At 37.2% G+C, this 21,121-nt stretch overlaps 1 protein-coding gene across 1 annotated transcript in view; it reads left to right on the top strand.

The window, feature by feature from the left end:
• ptprga (protein tyrosine phosphatase receptor type Ga) overlaps window positions 1–21,121 on the top strand; it is a 221,848-nt gene that overhangs the window by 107,310 nt on the left and 93,417 nt on the right. Inside the window, exons 3-4 of the mRNA XM_016568057.1 lie at window positions 11,508–11,690; window positions 13,947–14,095. Of these exons, the coding sequence (XP_016423543.1) occupies window positions 11,508–11,690; window positions 13,947–14,095 (332 nt within the window). The remainder of the gene's footprint in view (window positions 1–11,507; window positions 11,691–13,946; window positions 14,096–21,121) is intronic.

Here is a 21,121-nt window from a genome sequence, read left to right as displayed (position 1 = left end):
AGGATTAATCACATGTTCTTCACAAGGTGAGCTGAGCTTTAAGCTTAGATACTGTAATGCCCTGAAGCTCTGATAAGGTTTGTGAATGGTATTATGGGAAAAGATTTTGCTTTGTTTTGGAGCCTGGCTATAATTAACACCGTGACTCAAGGTCGGCCTGTGCAGGTCAGCCTTTTCATTCGTCTCTTGCGGTACAACAAGAAGAAATATGTCTGAAGGTCAGTACTAAATAAAGGAATTGATAATGATGTCCTCTAAGAGGCAAACCGAAGAGAGACCTTGAGCCTGGAGGTGGGGCAGGTGGCAGCAGTCACTGTGGCATTTGGGATAATGAGAACTAGGAGGAAACTGGACGACAGAGAAAGAATTAAATGGCAAGATGGAATGAATGACTTATCTGGACTCACAGCAGATGCTTTGCGATGACGACAAACCTGAAAGCTGTACAGTAAAGACAGATGTTAAACCAAGTAGAAGTGTATGTTTATACACAAATGAGAGATCTATTACACCGAGGCAGAAGACAACTTCAACAACATCATTAAAAAAACAGTGTTTTCCAACACTATTTTCATGGTCCAATTAATATATTATTATGTTGCTGCCCACATAATTAATTGATCAATTAAAGGGATATGAATTTATATTATAATGTAAATTGGAAAATTGAAAACAGTGTTTTTATAAATATAATAGGATCTATCTATCTATCTATCTATCTGTCTATCTGTCTATCTATCTGTCTGTCTGTCTGTCTATCTATCTATCTATCATCCATCCATCCATCCATCCATCTATCTATCTATCAGTCAGTGTGAGCATTGTTTCCATCATTATGGTTATTGATAACTGGGGGGGAAACGCCACAATGCTTTCGATGACTATAATTCTCTGCATATTACAACAAGTCCTGATGAAGGTGTTGTTGACCAAATGACTGTTGAATGTAAAAACACCTTTATCTTTTAATTAAAAACACTAAAAATCAGTGAAGAGGAGAGCCAAGACATGCCTCTCTGCATCTAGGTGAAAGATGATTAGGTTGTTTTATTTAGCTGTTTCTGTGGCATTAACTGTAACTAATGGTTTTTGCTTTCAGAACGGCCAAAACATGTTTAATTAGAAAGCTGTATGCTAAATGCAAAACTCCTGATCTGACGTTTGATAGGTGAGCTACAAACTATCAATCATTCATAAGCTGAGTAATAAATCAACTTTTAAAATGTCACTGCATGAACAGAAGAAATCATAGCTGATCAATCTAAACTGGTTTTGGACATTAGAAGATTCTATTTCTTCTCCGTAAAGGTTTTTCTCACAAAGTATTGTTGGGAAATGGCAAGGATTGAAATAACGTCAGAACGTCTTCACATTAAAAACCATGTTCTTTTGATGTTAATTGCTCCAGACATTCTAGAACTTGGTCTTAATGTTTTCTTAAAGAGCTTTCAATGAAGTAGCCCCGCTGTTATGAGGGTTTCCAGATCTCCCTTGAGCAAAGATGCAGAAAGCTGAAGGGTTGTTAATGGACCGGCAAGTTGCGCTCATTTTCTGATTATTGCCCACCGTCTCCTCCCCATTCTCTTCCGCTTGTATAGTCTAAAATGGAACATTATCTATTTTTGAATGGTAAATTAGCGAAGATCAGATATAGCCACTGGTCACATTTGGCCAAAACAGACGTCTCCAACTGCATGCGTGACATTAGAGCAAGAAAGTACTTTTTTCCTCCTTAAATTGAAGCATATTCATGAAGCATTCATGTATTTTGGGACAATCTTAATCATAGAGATAATGACATGTTTCTTGTCATTTTTAACAGAGGAGGAAAGGGCCGTCCAGACAATTTTCAAAGAATTCTGTTCCATTAGTGGTCTACACTGGACTGAGCTCTCAGATTGGCTGAAGGACTCTTATTTAATGCTTCAAGTCAAAAAAATGCAACATTAAACTTTAATATACTACCAAGACAAGTCAGTGACTTAAAAATGCTTTTAAAAAAATGTTTTAAACAAAATAATATTCTGTTTACAACATGCAATGGTGGCATAGGTCAGGAAAACATCTCTAGAATTGAAACCCGGTAGCATTTGTTGTTCAGTAAACGAATTATTTATTTATTTATTTTATTTATTTATTTATTTTTTGCCGAGGGGACTTGCTTGGATATTTATTGGAGTTTTCTCTCTCCACGCTGCTTTGTTTTTGATTTTACCAATGCTTTTTTTCCTCTCTAACTCCATTAAATCCGTTTGAAGTATTGTTGGAATTACATTCTCCCTCTTTGCTCAAGGGGGTTTCATTATATTTTATTTATCGCAAAATAAGGAAAAATCTCAGGACAATGTCACTATATCAAACAATAGAGAGTGAAAACAGAATGTAATCGAAAGGAAGTTCTGGTGAGGTTAGATGATGTTAAGATGAGTTTATGAAACAACTTTAAGGATTTTATGCTAATATAAGAGATATTTTCCTCTAATGAGCATTTTGGCTGCTCACTGTAATATAGTTAGTGTTTGCATTCGTTCCGGCAATTGACATGTTCCTTGTGCTCAAATTAGATTTCTTAAAACATGTTCTGCTTAAAGGAATTCATGTAACACTGTGAAATGTTAATAACTTAGTAGATTTTTTCCTAAGAAGTAATAACCGTACAAGGTTTGCTCAATAAACAATGCATTTGAAGCTTTGTGCCTCACATAAAGTCCATGAAGATTATGAAATATGCTTTAGGAGTCTATAGGTTTAACTTAAGTTGACACTTCAGGTCAATGCTTCTTGTATACCCTAAACCATTTCTCCTACTTCGGCAATAACACCCCCTATGTAACACATTTCCCTCAATCAAAGTCGTTCAGAATATGGTAGATATTGTACGGTATATGTTTTTGTTACATACATGTAGCATTAATGACTATTTAAGTTGTCTTTTTTAGTTTGACCTTGTTGTTACTTTTGTAAACTAGTGCAACTGAATACATAAACAGGAGAATCAGAGACTAGCTGCATTATTCACTAAAAGTGTGTACTTTGCTGGTTATACACATACATCATTTTGAGTGTGTTATAAGACACTACACCGATAACCTATCAATATACTACTGTATCTTTATACCACATATCCATTGACTGCTAGCACTGACACAGAAGCTAAGTGTTAGCATCTAGCTACATTTATTACCTTATAATTTAAGTCACTTATAGCTCAGATTCATGCATATTTATATAACAGTTCAAACTGAGATTTATAATCAGATGAGCCGTGTTGAAGCCGTTACTATAAAATACTAGCATATTGTAGTATATTGTCCCTGTTGAAAAAACCAGCATTTGCTGGTTAAGTATGTGTTGACGCTGGGATGCTGGTTTATGCTGGTCCTTTGCTGGTTTAAACTGGTCCTTTGCTGGTTTAAGCTGGTCCTTTGCTGGTTTATGCTGGTCCTTTTGCTCGTTTATGCTGGTCATGTGCTGGCAATGGACCAGCATAAACCAGCAAAAGGACCAGCATAAACCAGCAAAGGACCAGCTTAAACCAGCAAAGGACCATCTTAAACCAGCAAAGGACCAGCATAAACCAGCAAAGGACCAGCTTAAACCAGCAAAGGACCATCTTAAACCAGCAAAGGACCAGCATAAACCAGCAAAGGACCAGCTTAAACCAGAATCCCAGCGTCAAAACATACCTAACCAGCACATGCTGGTTTTTTCAACAGGGTGTTAGCACACATTCTATATTAATTTGCTAAGCTGCTTTGTTGCTTATACTTAATAAAGCCTACAGTTAGGCTAATGAATTGTGGTAATTTGTAACTATTTTAAGTTTTTTGGCGAATTAGTGGGTAATTTGTATGAATTCATACAATTTCATTTATTAAGATATAATTAAAACATCATTTAATTTGTACGTTTTCATACAATTCGCTTGCGCCCAATTAACAATATGATTATTGGAAGGACATTGTTGTAATTTAGGATGGATAGCATGCAAATTGGGCCGGAGACATTGTTTCGAATGTAATATGGCCACCCTTGTGCACCTAGAATGCAATTATAATAGGGTGTGGATGACACGAAGACGACATAAAGTTTGTGTGAGGTGTATGAGAGGCGTGAAATCTGTCTTTTCATGAGACTGAGGCAGAACTCTGTGTGGAAATATATCTGACTCTTTGAGAATGTGTCTATTTTTCATTGTTTATGTGTGTGCGTGTTGAGTCTTTTGTGGGCCGCCGTGAAATGTTCACTGACAGCGTGTAGATCTCCAGTCGCTCTTGACAGCTTTTGCTCATGGGCTTCGAGTCCCACTGGGTTTACAGCCAGCCTCTTCTTGCCGGGACACACACACACTCACACACACAAACATAAACACACGCCACATCTAATTAAAATAGCGCAACACTCCGCCAGACAAGCTACTTTTACCCTGTCCACCTCTGCACTTCAAACAGCCAAGCGCTAACGCCCATCACACTGCGCCCATCATAACCAAGGAAACTGGTTTCAGAGGGAGAAAGACTGCCTGTATTTATGCAGTCAAATTGAGCTCTCTGGAGTACAATCTCTCTAGCTTTCATCGCATTAAAGATGAACAAACCAGTCATTCACAGAGGTATCAGTATAGACGCTTCACTCGTTAGCTGTTAGCATGTTACTATGAGTGGTTACTTAAAGTTATCTTTTTTTGTTTGTTTGTTTTTTCTTCCTAAGATTTTGCGCTGGTATTCGTCTTGCACGGATCAAAGACTTCCAATGTGTCAGCACCACTCAGCTGTGTTTACACCACTTGATTCATAATTATTTCCCTAGTTTGTTTTCCCAAAAGTGCTTTTATTTGTCAAATTCCAAATGCACATTATGGTAATACTGGCCCCTGTGGGGACAACGACAGGCCTATGATTCAGTTTCTCAATACAGGTCTCTCTCTTTCTCAGCTTTGATCACTTTGGCGCTAATGCCACAGAGCCTATTTGAGTAATTAAGCCCAATCATTGATCTAATTAAAGAAAGTAGAAGTTGTCAGAGGAAGCACCTCTTTAATAGGGTCCAGTGCATTATAGAGGACGATATGCAGACTGATGGAAATCATGATTTGTGTAGATTGAGCTGTTTGAGCAGTACTCAAATGGCTTTCCTTTTGGGTTCTATGAAAGTATTGCAAATAAATATATTAATATATAAAATATTAATTTTAAGTAATTAAATATGAATTTAAAAATACTTTTTTTTAAGTATTTTCTCAAAAACGTAAAAAATCATATAACATTATATCCATATTAAAATTTCATATTAAAATTATATATACTGTGTGTGTGTGTGTGTATATATATATATATATATACACCAATTGTTTTCAGTGTCACATGATCCTTTAGAAGTAATTTATAATTTCCTTTTTTTTGTATACAAGAAAACATGTATTATTATTATTATTATTATTATTATTATTATTATTATGTTGAAGTTGATTGTACTGCATTTTCAGGATTCTTTGATGAACAGCATTTGTTTGAAATAGTGTTGAAATGTTATGTGTTGAAAGTGTTATGTCTGTAGTCATTTTTGATCAACCTAAAATGCAAATGCAAGCATTGGTTTTCCAAATGCAACAATGTACATACAATAAATAAAGATAATTATGAAGGATTACATTGAAAATCTAGTTGTTGTAATTATTTTTAATATTATTAATAATATTAATAATAATAATAATAATATTATACAATAATAATTATGTTATATATAAGTATTATTAATATATAATTACAATTATTATTATTACTAAAGCAACCTTAAATAGTTTTTTATATTTAATCTGCTTTTTAAATTTAGATGTCCACTTTTAGTGTTACAGTTACTGGCGCATTTGAAGCATACTATGAAAACTTATCTCTGCATAAGGTTAAAGTAAGATTGTGTGTGTGTGTGTGTGTGTGTGTGTGTGTGTCAGCACTGTAATCGAGAGGGAATAAGAAAGCTTTCTCTCCCAGTGTTCACTGGCTGCCACACAGTCAGATGGATTCAAGCCGGGTAAATCCAGAAACACCACAGACGCATGTGTCTCTACATTTATGACCCATGACTAGTGCAGCTGCAGCTGAGAGACAGGCTTAGTGTGACATATCATAGGCACGTCAGAAACCCTAAGAGAAGCCACAGCAGAATTTTCTAAATCTTTTTCTGTTTTTCATTGTTTGTCTCTCTTTCACTCTCTCTGTCTCTTACCCATCCAAACTGCCACATCTTTCCGAATGGCATGTTTGTTTATCGGGTCACAATGCTGCTATTGGGTGAAAATAATATAAATGTTTTTCAGATGTTCTTACACAAACACACTTTTGTTCGCAACATAAATTATACTATGGCACTAACTTTTACTGCATCAGTCCAAATGGTTTAAGGGTCAGTACATTACACAGCTGTGTAAAGAATTGTTGCTAATTGAGTAAAAAGCACATTTTCTCTGGGGGGCCAAACACAACATTCAGGTATATTTACAATCAAGTTGCTCTGCTAAATCACATCGACTCTCTGGAGATTTGGAGACAGTTCATGGTGAAATATGCATGAGAACAGCAGCATTAGTGGAAAAAGGACTTTTGCTGTCTCCCTTTCACACATTTTGAAGAAGGCATGGTTGTACTTGTCAGATGAATTTTTGAGTGGCATGTCTTGTTTCGGAAGGGTTCTGAAAGGGAAGAGGGAGTGGGAAAGAAATCCACTAGTCTGCATTCTCTAGCTGTCTTGTTTTTCATGCTTTGTGTTTTATTCAAAGAATATACAGAATTTGTTCATGGCTCAGTGACATGAGCGTCATTTTTCCCCGCACAAATCAGTTTATTCAAAAATACAGTAAAAATGCAATTTATACATGTTGGACTTGAATTCACATTTTAATGTAAAATAAATGGGGGGGGGGGGGTATATAGCCAGAAATGTATTTATTTCATATTTTAGAAAAAAGCTTAATTTCTATTAAAAACATTTAATAGATAATTTGCAGAATATATTTAGCAGAATGTCCAAGCTGCTTCCATTCACTTTCCCTTCAGCTGGAACATTTTTTGTGAAATTTGTATTTTTGTGTACCATGGAAGAAAGGCAGACAAACAGGTTTCAAAAGACATGAGGCTGAGTAAATGATGAAAGATTTTTCATTTCAGTTGAACTATAGCTTTAAAAATTGAGAGAATCAATGGTTAGTGTGGTTGTGTGTTCTAATAGCAAAGCTAACGTCTTTTGCCCCAAAATGTAATCTCGTCTTTTAGGAGTTCCATCAGCCTCTCTCACTCTCTTTCTCTTTCTCAACAAAGTTATAAAAAAAGAAGAAGAAGAAGGAAACGGTGAACAGAGGGAGTATTGATCGAGCTGAGAGAGAGGTCAGAGGTGAATGAAATGTTGATTTGAAACCTGGTCGCTGCTCCCTCACTTTCTGTCTGGAGGGAGGAATGAACGGTAAATCAAAACAGTGGGAGGTTGAGATATCTCACAACCATTTAATGTTGGAATGGGTTGAAATTCCCCTCCGTCCACACGTGAATAGCTATCCATGTACTGTACCAGCCACCAAAGTGTGTTTTTTACTAGAGGTGCGTAAGGAAGGGAAGCTTGAATTGATTGCTGGTTAAGTTGGTAGCCAGTTGGATAAACTGTTATAAACATAAGGAAACAAATAAACTAATGTGATTGTTTGGCCGTGGCAGTGCAAAATGTCATCCTGTTGTACATAGCATACAGTCTTGTGCTAATGCAGTAACAACTCCAGTACTCAAGGGGGCGATAAAGTTGTCTTCAAATGTCTGTGCCATTAAACCAGATTTGTTGTTATTCAAGTATCTAACTATAAACATATTGACTATTTCACTTACTTGCTCAGCAACTGATTTTCTGCCATGGCAATAGTTGACTTGAAAGCAAAAACTGACAGTAGAAGAAGACAGTTTATGCAAATGCTTGCTATGGACCTCAGAGTATATGTTACATTTAATTGGACACGGAAATGAGGCTGTGAAAAATAGAAGTACATTCTGTTCAGTCTCCCAGAATTCAGTCAGTCAAGTTTTCTAGAATTTTTGGTTCATTAGGATGTTTTTAGAAAAATGTATTTTCAATGTATTGTCAGTTGATTGAATGACACAAAAGTATACAGAATTATATTCCACTGAACTGACTGTACAGCTTTATTTTTATTAGAATTGCATTAATCTTGGCATCTACTTTAACTAAGATCAATGGCACCCCTTGTGGTGATGCTAAGAATGCAGCAAGTACTTGCATAACATTTGAATTCATGTATTTACACATATTTGGTACCTTTTGAGCCTAAAACAGACAAGCTAATACAATATCATAAACATGCTAATGCTTAATGCATAAACAAATGAAAAATGGATGTAACGAAGCAAATAAGTCCATAAACCCAGCAAAACAAATAAAAAAGAAATACCGTATTGGCCCGAATATAAGACGACCGCGTTTTTTCAGATGTATTTCCAAGAAAAAAATATCGTCTTATATTCGGGACAATACGGTAGTACTGATATCTGTTTTTCTGCTCAGAGGCAGGGTTATGTACTCGGACCTTTGTTTTTCTCATCTGAGATGCGTATCCTGAGGTGTGGTTGGGATTAAGTTTGCGTGTGCAGTTTTTCTAACCCTGTTAGGGCTGCATTAAGGAGTGAGTAATCTCTTCACACGCAAGTCCTCGCTCTCTTTCATTACCCAGCAGTGCTGCCTGGATCTATAGCACTCTGCCGCTTCATATGAAACCCAGACCCGTCCAATCAATATGCCCCAAGGCTGCTGTGAGGGCAGAGGCTGAGGAGGATGAATCCTAATTTGATGAAATAGGCATTTCGGATCGCTCCGGATGCTTGCAGGCCTGGGGTAATTGTCGACAAATTCATCTTAAAGGCCGGTAGCTGAGGATTGCTTTCAATTAGGGATGGACCTTCTGTTTGTTTAGCTGTTTGTGGACCACTGCTCACCTCTCACCAAGTCTGAAAGAGAAGAAACATTCGCACATGCACACTCTGGCACTATAGCGTCTCATCAGGATGTGGTTATTGCTCTGAAGGGTGCATTTATGATTTGTCAGGCTTTAACTGTAAGCAAAGCCAAAGTGGCGCTTCTAACCGTACTAGAGAGTTTAATGGACTCTTAAAATATCCTTGTCTTGTTTGCTTGTCTCATTTTGTGTGCTCAAGTAAAATTGCCTGCGCTTACTTTTATTTTATTGTGTATACGATGACAAGGGTCTCTACAGTGTGACATTGATCGCTGATAGTTCCACACAGTGTTGGGAAACTGCTTTCAAACTGTAATATAGCATAATGCTAATTGTTGTTCAAAATAGCTTGTTACTGGAAGCTACATTGTTTTGAAAGCAGCTGAGCTAATCTCATGCTACTCAAAAATATAGTGTTGCCTTTAAAGTGTTCAACTCGGCTGAGTTTGGATGCAGAGGTTTTTACTTTTTGACTACTGTTGTGTAGCATTTGTACCCTAAAGTTAACATGTAATGCTGGGATAGATCATGTAACAGTCCAGTGTCTTATTTATGGAGCCAAAAAATTAAGCAGACACTTATATACATCCAAAGCAACTTACAATTGAGGAATACAACATGCGAGTCATCATAAGGAGGGAAATAAACACAGGAAGTGCTCGCAAGTTTCAGACATTGTTCAGATTAGTACAAGCTAGAACAGTGAGGGATTAAGGAAAGTGAAAGGGAAGGTTTTTTTAGTTGTTTATAAATTAGGATGCAGTCAGATGTTGACTAAAGAGAGCTGTCAGCTGTTGCTTGAAAATTGTCAGGGATTCGGCATTCCAGATGAGGGTGAGAAGATAATTCCACCTGCCAGGAGTGGTGAACAAAAATGTTCTGGAAAGGGATTTTGAGCCTCTCTGTGATGATACCACCAGGCGTCGCTCACTTACAGATCTCAGGTTCTGGGTCAGACTCGTAAGTCTGGGGTGTTGAGCCCGTGGCTGTTCTGTATGCAAGCATCAATGGCTTGAACTTTATGCGAGCCGCAACCAGTAGCCAATGCAGGGAGATAAAAAGCAATGTGACGTGGTCCTTTTTGGGCTCGTTGAAGACCAGTGATGCTGTTGCATTCTAAATCATTTGTAGAGGTTTGATTGTGCATGATGGGAGTCCAGCCAGAAGAGCATTGCAGTAGTCTAGCCTAGAAATGACAAGGGCCTGGACAAGAAGTTGTGCAGCAGGCTCCATTAGGAAGGGCCTAATCTTCCTGATGTTGTGTAATGCAAACCTGCATGATCGAGCTGTCTTTGCAATGTGGTTCTTGAATGTCAGCTGGTCATCAAAGATTACTCCGAGATTTCTGACGGAATTTGATGACATAGAGGCCACAAACTAAGAATTTGTTCTCATGACTTATTAATTTGTTCCTTTGTTTTAGTTGAATCATGGCCACATTTAACTAAATCGTTCCATTGTCCATGATTTAACAAAACTAAAATGAGGGAATGAATTGGCATAATGTAGTCAAATTTTAAAGAAATTAAATCAAGGCAACAAATTATTAAAATGTGGCCATGATTACCGGAATGAATTAATACAATGTGGCCATGATTCAACTAAACAAGAGAACAAATAATAAAAATATGGCTGCAAATCAGTAAGTCACAGAAAAAATTTCAGTCCGTGGCCACAAGTTCTGTTTTTTTTTTTTTTTTCTTCTTCTTGCGCATGTCTTGTGTGGGGCTCTGTACGTTTATGCATAACTAACCGAAGCATATTTTTACAGGTGATATTCACCTTCCCATTGGCAGAAAGGGAACTGATAGTTTGCTTTTTACACATTAACTGAACTGCATCTATCCCACTACATTCATTCACATAGTATTTAGCACCTTGGGCCTACTAAACTTTGAGGCATTGTGTTTGCCCAGCATGCTGTTACTGGTGAATATGACCATAGCTAGCTAATAAGATATTGACTTGTGTCATGTGTGCAATGCTATATCAATGAACAGCAAGTGGTAGTTAGCTATCTTTTGGTCAGTCTCTCTCTGTCAACAAGCTGACATAACCTTTGAGGAAATCTGAGGTTCCATCTTAGGTTTCGAAGAAAAAAATTAAGTTATTAGCAAAAATTTGCTGGGCCACAGCAGAATTGTATTGGGTCTCCAGTGAAAAGAGTCTTGTGCTGCCACTGGTAACCATAAACTGTTTATATATCTGTCTCTACTGAGTGCTTATAAACTTCTCAGCAGAATGTAAAATAAATAAAAAAATAAAAAAATCACGTCTGCTTTAGTCTGGGTGTTACAAAGGTCTTGGATTAAAGTGTGACTACTTTGTCAATTCATAAAGCTTTTCCGTTTTCGTGAGAGACAGGCAGACAGGTGGTTGTCTCAGGACAGCTCTAACATGTTTTGACTGGCATTTATGAAGAATAAAGTGAGTCTGGGAGCGGTTCGGCTTCTGTTTACAGTGTGATGATCCATTGATTTGCAGTCTTTCTCTTCTGCAGGGACGTACGGACCAGATACAGGGTGGGCGGCAGCTTTTCCTGAGTGTCAGGAGAGAAACCAATCACCGATCAATATAGCCGATCAAGACACAAAGGTCTCGATGGAATACCAGGAACTCACGCTGGACGGGTTTGATGCAGAGTCATCCAACAAGACGTCAATGAAGAATACAGGCAAAACTGGTAAATACACACAGTCTTTAGGTGATAGTTCAACAACAACAAAAGAACATCTATCCATCATGTCATCAATCATAAGGACATGTATAGGAGAATGACCTGTCTGTTACATAAAAGTGAATGCGTTTTAAAATGTGCCATAAAATTACCTGAAAATTTCTCTAAAGCCATGTTAAAGCATTGTTTAAAGACCTGTATTTAAGACCTATTTCTAATTTTAGGAAAAAAAATAGATAGATAGATAGATAGATAGATAGAATTTTTATTAGTGACTATAAAGGGTGACTGAAAATTATTGGGAGAGAGAGGGAATAGATTAGGATATGATGCAGACAGCACCAGACCAATGACCGCTATAAATTATAGGTTACATTGAGTGGAATTTTGCTCACTCTGGATGAGTACAGTTCTTGGAGAGTGGGGAGGGTTGTACCAGTGATCAGAGAGCTAAATCAACGCTCATACTTTCAAGCTCTATCAAACTTTTATGATGTGATCTCCACCCCTGAACTTTTCACACCCAGATTCAGTTTTCATGTTACAGTCTTGTACCATTAAGCCGTACTGCAGTGGAGCATGTGGAGGAAGTAAACACAGACACGGATTACCCAGCGTGTCCCTCCTTAACCTAATCCGTGCAGAGGAAGACAAATGTCCCGCTGTTGTCCCATGAATAATGGAGAGCAGCTCTGCTATTTATAACTGACACATGAGTTTTATCAGTGAAATAATCAGCTGGAACAGGGCGGCACAATAAACCTACAGACTCGGCACCTCTGAATAATGCATGACTCAATCAATGTTTTAAATCATTTTCTCTATAGACGACTACAACCTCAAGTGACCCTTGACCTTCTCACCTTGAGTGAAACACTCATTAGAGAAAAAGTGTGGAAACAAAGACGTTGGAATACTAGCGTACTTCCTCATTAGATATTGTGCACAATTTTATTGTGTAACCATTACAATACTGCAGAATATAGTGTAAACCAGTGAAATTTTTTTTTTCCACTGGGGGGCCATAGGATGAAATTATATTTATTATTATTATATTTAAAAAAAAAAACTAACTTAAATGCAGTGTTAAAAATTTAAATATATCAAGATTGATAATTGATTTATTCAATTGAAGAACATACCACATCAGGATCTTGAATCTTCTGGAACAGTTTCTGTTCATTAAAAGTTTAAAAACAAGCCGCATTGTCGCAATTATAATAGAAATACCAGAGAAAATATCTTCAAAATCAAAAAGGTTGAGAACCACTGATGTACACTACATATATTTTTTTTTAAACTCAGTGTGAAACTAAATAAAAAAAAAAAAAAATCATTTATTGTAAGCATAATAAATATGATGCATTTGTAATACAGTAAATAATAATAAATTAAAATGCTTATTAATCCAGTTTTGAATAAAGATGCCTTATCTTTAAGCCATCAAATCAATTCGTTATTCATTCACTGAAAATGGACGATCAAGTCAAGTACTATAAATTGCATTGTGTGATACAGTATTTCTCTCAGTGAGCTTGGTTCTATTCCATGCATGCTGAAATCACCTACTGTGCACGGTATGCATACTGTATATGGCAGAAAAAGAAAAAGTAGTATGCACTTTCACACATAGAGGTGTTTTTTCGAGGGAACGAGTGTGTATTGTTGGACTGCCCAGTGCACAAGCTTCTCACAGACCTCCGCCAAATTAAACTTAAGAAATTCATGAGATCTTGGAACCTTGAAGAAACATTTGCATTGATCAAGGATTTGCTGGAAGGCAAGGCCTAGTTTTCACATGCTGCCGTTCCAAGGTCCTGCTGGCTTAGCCGTCTAATTCCTGCCTGTTTGTTAAAGCTCATGAAGCTCAGAGCCGGAATAAATAATGAAACCGATTCTCCCTCTCATGTCGGATTACGTCAAAAAATCAACAAAGGATCAAACAACTTAAAGAGGAGTCGAGAGAAGTACAGAGAGCGTTTTTGGTTTTCCCAGGCTTGAGAGTGTGCATTTGTGCATTTGTGACCTGGCCTTCTGAGGACGATAGCAACAGCGGAAAGGAAGTGTGTATAATATTCAGCACATGTCCCTAAGGAAGCTAAATGAATAGTCATAAATATTGAAATGAAGTGTCCACCAGTCTTTTTTCCCTTTATTTTCATCAATGCATCAGTCCTTGGAAGGCATTTGGTTAATGTACGTGGTCTTTATCTCACGGTTTCTCCCTATTTAACCCTCTTTCCTTTTCTCTGCACCTCACAGTGGCAATCCTGTTGAAAGATGATTATTTTGTGAGAGGAGCCGGGCTACCGGGCCGCTTCAAAGCCGAGAAGGTGGAGTTCCACTGGGGCCAGAGCAATGGTTCCGATGGCTCGGAGCACAGCATCAATGGCAGGAGATTCCCTGTGGAGGTGAGCCTCAACTAATCTCTCTCTGACGTCTGTTCCATATCTAAACAACCCAGCTCCACAAACTTCCAACACTGGCCTATACTTGCTTTATTTTGCAAGGTATGCTACTTTTTGAAATGACACTCTTACTTGGGACTTTATCTCAAGAACATTCAACATTTTAACAACGCTATACATTTCAAATGGCCCTAGATTTGTTATGCTTCAAGGGTATTTTGCCTTTGAAGTTGTCCACAATAAAATGTATAAGTGTCCACAATAAAATAAAATAAAAAGATCTAAAAAAATATCATGTGGTGTAACTAATAAGTGAAAAGTAAAAACATATTTCCCTTGCACCTTGAGTACATGCACAGTGAATATACGTGAATATATAAATATATTTTTCAAGGTAAAATATTTTTTTTTTAGTTCTAACACATGACATTTTACAATCTGAACTAAACTAGCCTTGTAACTTAATGCTCTTAAAATGAATTTTAATTTAGAATTGAAAAACATGGTCATCATAAAAGGGGTATTTTTAATTCATTGTACTGATTTTTTGTGTATTTTTTTATTTAATTAATAGAAAAGGGAAAAAAAGAGCATCACGTCATTGAGCTCTCAAAGTCTAAAATGAGCTTTATCTGGACGTTTGTAGTCTTCACATAGAGGAAAGTCAGGAAAAAGAATCATGGTGGAGAGGAGGAACGGTTGGCGTCTCTTATAGAAGCGTGTAAAGGGCGTTCCTGTATTGATTGAACAGGACATTATGGAGACGAGCTCTCTCTTAGATCTGATCACTGTCTGCTTGTGTCTCTCTTTGCCAATTTGATTTATCATTAGGACCGCCTGGCACCTTTCATGCACACTTGAGACTGCTTTTTATCACCCAGCCTCAAATATGCAAGTGATCAGACTTTGGCCTGTCTTTCAACATTAAGTGCGATGAATATTGTTTGGTTTGGTGGTCGTAGTTTTATTGCCTCCCTCCCACCCAGCCTAATTTAGAGAGTAAAATATGTGTTCGTTGGCCTGCATTAGCGTCCCTCGTATTGGCAGTTTGATGTGGCTTGGTGTGATATGTCATCGCAGTACAAATCTTATTGGCACTGAAGGTCTCCTACTGCATTCTTCCAGCTACAGTATGTTGCTTGCTTGAAAAAGACATCTAAAATTGTAGAAAGGAATTTAGTACACGTTTCAAATCTTGTATTAAATATTAAGCAAATCAGAATATTTTACTTTAATGGAAAGAGATTTGCTGCAGCTGTGAGAGGCCAAAGTGCAAAAGTGATTTTAGAAATGATTTTATTCAGAACTGGATCAAAATGAAAAAAAGAAAAGAAAAAAAAAAAGCAAAACAAAATCTCCTTTTTTTTTTTTTTTTTTTTGAGTTAATGATTCAGCAGCATGACAAACGTAGTCCAACCAGAAGGAATGGCTCGTATGAATCAGTTATTTTTATTGAATCATAAGCAGCATGACCACCAGTTCCAGAACAAATGACATTAATGAGTTATTCTTTTTTTTTTTTTTAGTGACTCAAAATGAAACAGCATGACCAGTGTAGTCCAATTGATTTCTGACTGAATGACCATTAGGAGCCAATTCTTGTTATTGAATCAAATCCATACAGCATGACCAGTGTAGTCTAACTAATTCCAGAACAAACAGTATAGTCTAACTAAATCCTGACTGATTGACCTGTATGAGCCAGTTCTTAGTGAATCAAATTCAGGCAGCACAACCAGTGCAGTCCAAATAATTAACTGATGAAGCAAAGCATTTTGATTCCTACCAATTCCTGAACAACTGACCATTCCAAATGAGCCATTCCCTTTTTAGTGAATCAAACACATGATCCTTACAGTGTTGTATTTATGGCTTGAGAGACTCAAATCAGTGTAGTTAATGACAGGTCGTCATACAACAGTTTAATTGTGGCTCATCTAATCAAATTTTAGAGTTGTAACTATCCATTTTATAAATCTGCATTTGCAAGCATATATAGTCTTTGCGAGAGTTTCCTTCAAGAAGGCAAGTGATCAGTTAATCATGTAGAGGCAAATAGAGCAGACACTTTTTATTCAGAGCGACTTTTGGACAGTCTCACTAGAGCTATCTGTGTTTAGGTTTCTCTGATGTCTGCCTGTAGTGTGTTTGACTTGTTTGGTCTGTCACATTTAGTGTCTTGTAGTCGATGTGAGTTGAGCCTGAAGCTCAGAGAATGTAGATGAGGCTGCTCTTTTCACTCTGTTACACAATCCTAGCTGTACAAAGAAAAAGACAAAGAAACAGACGTGAGAAAGAAGAGTTTGGAACATCACAGAGGCAGCAGAAACATAGTTGACAAGAAGAGAAATGCTAGAGGTAAGGTTAAGAACAAAACCGAACAACAAGATGGAAAAAAGGTCTATTATGAATTAGTCTTCACCAGCCAAAACGCTTGCTTACAGTCAACACGCTCGTTAATGAAACTAATTGAGTCTGAAAGCTAATTAAGGCTATCAGCAGTGGGGCTCGTGGTTTTCCTGGCATGAAGTCACGGGTTTTGGCCTGTGCTCTCTTCATGAAAGCTCTCAGTCCCAGATCCTTCAGACAACACTCATAGACAACAGTGTCACCTGTGGATTAAAGTTATTTACAAAAACCTACATTAACCACAAGTGCTCCTTTGGTTTCCTTATAAAGTGGTCATGACATGATTTAGAGGGTGCAGACTAAGAGAAGAGGGCTCATTAAACTGAATTAATTGCACTAATTAGAACCACTGAAGAATTATTGAAAGACTAGGGATGGAGGGCTTTTTATTGTTGTTGTTGTGGTTGCTATTGCGTGTCCGTTTCTCTTTGAGGCAGCTTTTTTCAAACCACAGATGTTAACTCATATTATGCTGGATGGCATTTAGCATGTCATTAGAATTATTAAAGTCACTTAAAAAAAAGAAATAATATCAATATTGTGTAGCTATGGACAGTGTCATCTACACCATTTTATAAAACTACAGTACATACAATATTGTTTTTACACAACAGGTGAATGAATTTAACACTGATAAATGTTTTAGACACAACTTTCTAGTTGCTCCACTAAAAGGAAATAGTTCCAAACTAAATCCAAGCAGAATGACTGTGATGCTTTTCCATGCAACACATTGTAGTTGTGTTCCTGTGTTTTTGAATGAACAGTTGTGTGAATGATTCAATGACTCATACAGACAATCTCTTGTTTCTTTCCTGAATGAATTAGCACATTTATATGGACATGCAGGCACAAAAACAAGATTTTGTGACCACATTTTAAGAATTTGTCCCCATGACTTATTCATTTGTTCCCTCATTTTAGTTCTATCATGAGAACTCTCTGAAGATTTTAGCATGGTAATGGATATGACAATGTTAATGTATTTGGTCTTGGATAGAATAGATCTGCTACGCTGCTGCTGCTGCTGAATTGTTGCTGCTGTTGGTTATTGCTGTAAGTACAGGAACTTGCTACTGCCATTACATAAGCCGATACGATGCTGTGAGTATTTAAGACATACTGCTGCTGCACAAATAGCATATAAAATAATCCGTAGCAGATATATACAGGTGGAGCTGGGGAAGGTGGAGGGTTTCAAAGGAACTCTGAAAGCGTTCTGCAATGCTCAAGTGAATGCTAATCAGCCATTTTAATGTAAAGCAGCAAGCTCATTGTTTGCGTATGCAACATGAACCAATCTACATAAATGCGTCTGTTCGCGCGAATCATTCGTGATCCAGCTTCACCTACAGAAGAAGTGAGTATAAGGTTTTTTAACAAATCTTTGCAAATCGCCTTTCCTAATAATGTGCTAATTAGCAAGATTCACGATGAATTAAACAGCCTAAAGTAAACAGTCCCTCAGAGAGCGGCTCGGAAGAGAGGGGCGGGGTCAGCAGAGCTCATTAACATTTAAAGGAAAATGCTACAAAACTGCGTGCTCTGAAAAGAGCTTTTTTTGACAGGGTAAAAAATTTGTTTTTTACACTACCAATGAGAAATTTTAACCAAACTATGTTACATACTTTTCATAAAGAATCATATCAACTTGTGGAAAATGGGCATCCTATGACCCCTTTAAAAGTTATTTAAAACACTAGTATAATCACTATTTGTTATTTAAATCCATTCAAGGCTTATAAATATTTCCTAATATTTATTAGGTACTGTAATAAATACCTCACATGGTATGTGTACACCTGGACGGAAGTCATTGCTTTTCAAGACCAAATAAAGGATGCTAGATTTCACAGAAAATGCTAAAAGCTGCTTTTGTTTGTTATTGATTGTTTGGATCAGTTAGTGTGAGCCAGACGAATTTGGGATTGTTTATTTGTTGATTCGTTTTTGTCCGTCTCTTATCTTCACAAAGTAATATTACAGCTCTGCTTAGATTATCAAACTGAGATTTTCAGGGAACCGCACATTGCCAAGTGCTCCCTCTTTGCATGCAGATAACTCCTCCATAAAGCATTCTGCATTACTGAGCTGCCCCGGCCCTGTTAACCAAAGAAGTTTTCATGTTTTTTGTTTTTCAAGTGTGGCAATTACTTTTGTTTTAGCTGGAGAGTCGACTGGAGACCTGAGGTAATTAAACGCTGCCCTGTGTGGAGGGCTGTTCAGAGCCTGACCGACAGCACTGCTTCTTTTGACAGAGCACCCAGTGGCCCTTGACTTCATTCTGAGAGCTGCCAGATCACTGTCATTATCACTGGGGAGAGCGCTCTCCATCCTTCACTCGCCTGTCAAGCGGACCTTCCAGATGTATGGTAATCCAGGGGCTTCACGGCGTCGACAAAAGGCCCTCCTCCAGAGTGTTTTGTGGAGCTTAAAAAACAAACTTGAGGGATTTAGGAAAGGAACATATTGATCTTTACTCGGATTCCCATTCTTCTAGCCTATTTGGATAGAAGTACACTACTGTTTGGGAAATAATCATTGTATTTAAAGAATTTTCTTTAACTTGGAGGGGGTCAAATCAGCCTCACAGTAATAAACAGGAAAACAGTAGAATCAACAACATATGTACATCTCCTGAAGAAAATGTGAGTGGTGCTTGCAGTGAAGAAAACTCAACACTCTGTTGTTAGGGTGTTAGCTAGGGCGTTGCTATGCGGTTGCTAGGGTGTAATGAGTTGTTGCTAGGTGGTTGCTAGGGTGTTAAGGGTGGTTGCTCTGGTGTTGCTAGACGGTTGCTAAGGTGTTCTGGGTGGTTACTATGGTGTTGCTAGGTGGTTGCTAGGATATCCTGGGTGGTTTCTAGGCAGTTGCTATGGTAACCTGGGTGGTTGCTAGGACGTTGCTAGGAGGTTGCTATGGTGTTCTGGGCAGTTGCTAGGTGGTTGCTATGGTGTTCTGGATGACTGGTAGTTGTCACAGATCGTTACTATGGAGTTTTATAGAGTTCTTGGCATGTTCTTAGCCTGATTTAGCACTTAGCTAATCATTATTAGCATGTAGCTATTCACTGCTAGCATGTGTAGCATGTTGGAAGTCCTGTTTGCTAACATGACTCAAAAAAGCCAACTCCCATATCTATACGATGTTCTGATGCAGCAATATAGGTCTTACTGAACGGTTGCTAGGGTACTCTGTTTGGTTGCTAAGGAGTGACACCTATGGGTTTATGACAAACAGTACGGGAGGAGTAGCGCGCCAAAGTTTTGTGTGGAAGAAGAAGCAGCAGAATAATAAGTATGCAAGAGAACAATAGTGATGCTTTGCCTTAATAGGCAAGCACCACTAATTATGAAAACTTAACTATGGCGACAATTCAGATTCTGCAAAGCAGTTCTAAAGGACATTAGTGTCATTATTCATCTCCAGTCAGTTCAGTGTTGGAACTAACTGGTCAAACAAAATGCATTTGGTATGGTCTATAATATTCACTTCTCAGATCATTCCCATGCCTCTGATGATTTATGTGATCAGAAGAGTGGCAACTGGTGCTCTTGAGAAAAAATATCAATGGTATTTCAACGGCAGTGTGTGTGTGTGTGTGTGTGTGCAGCTGGTATTCCCTACATTATGAGGACCAAATGCCCCCACTAGTATAATAATACCAGTAAATTTTGTCCTTGTGGGGACTATCTATTTATTTATTTATTTATTTTTGGTCCACATGAGGAAGCAAGCTTATAAATAATACAGAATTACAAAATCTAAAAATGCAGTGTGTTTTGTGTGAGGGGTAGGGTTTAGGGTAAGGGGATAGAAAATACAGTTTGTACTGTAGAAAAACCATTACGCCTATGAGTGATTCTATACTTTCAAGTACATTTGGTGTCTGAAGTAATTATTTTTTTCTGCTTTTTTCAAATGGTTATATTTTTAATTATTTTAATACTGTGTTACTCATTGTTATGAATTACAAGATGTTACAGTCCGTACAATATAATATTTTTTGCAAAAAGTGTCTTAAATAGCTGAAAATCATGATTTCTTGCTGTCCGAATTAGTCAGTGCATTTTTTCCATCATGAATCATTGTGTAAACAAAATATTTTATTGTAATTTTCTTTTGGTAATATTTCATTCATTTTATTTATAAAAGCCCTAAAGAGTAATTTACCTAATTCTACAACATTATTTTAAAAAAAATAACTTTTTTCTTATAAAAATGTGTGTCCGTAAATCTTGCGTCAACTCTGTTACTGTACCATACTTTGCCTTTAAATTAGTGGAATTATCTCCCACAACTATGTAAGATACAGGAAATGATGTCACTTTCCCTCACTGTTAAGATCTGTAGCACTGAAAAGTCTATGTGCTCTCTCTAAGAAAATATTTTAATCTAAAAAGTTCTTACACCAAGAGTTATTTTATAAAGTGTCAAATCTGTTACCACAATATCAAAAGGAAAACAGATTTTTTCATTGATCACACTTTGTGTTATTTAAAAGTCTTTTAATCATGATTTCAGTAGTGCCATGTGCTCTTAGCATTTATGCTAGCAAGGGGAGTTTTTGGCAAAGAATAAAGAAAATTGTAAATTCTGTTACTGTCAAACTCTCTTACC

The sequence above is a fragment of the Sinocyclocheilus rhinocerous genome, unplaced genomic scaffold (assembly GCF_001515625.1).
Source record: "Sinocyclocheilus rhinocerous isolate Xijiao unplaced genomic scaffold, SAMN03320098_v1.1 scaffold621, whole genome shotgun sequence".
NCBI lineage: Eukaryota > Metazoa > Chordata > Actinopteri > Cypriniformes > Cyprinidae > Sinocyclocheilus > Sinocyclocheilus rhinocerous.
Note: the sequence above shows the minus strand (reverse complement) of the source record. Positions and strands in the feature narration are given on the sequence as shown.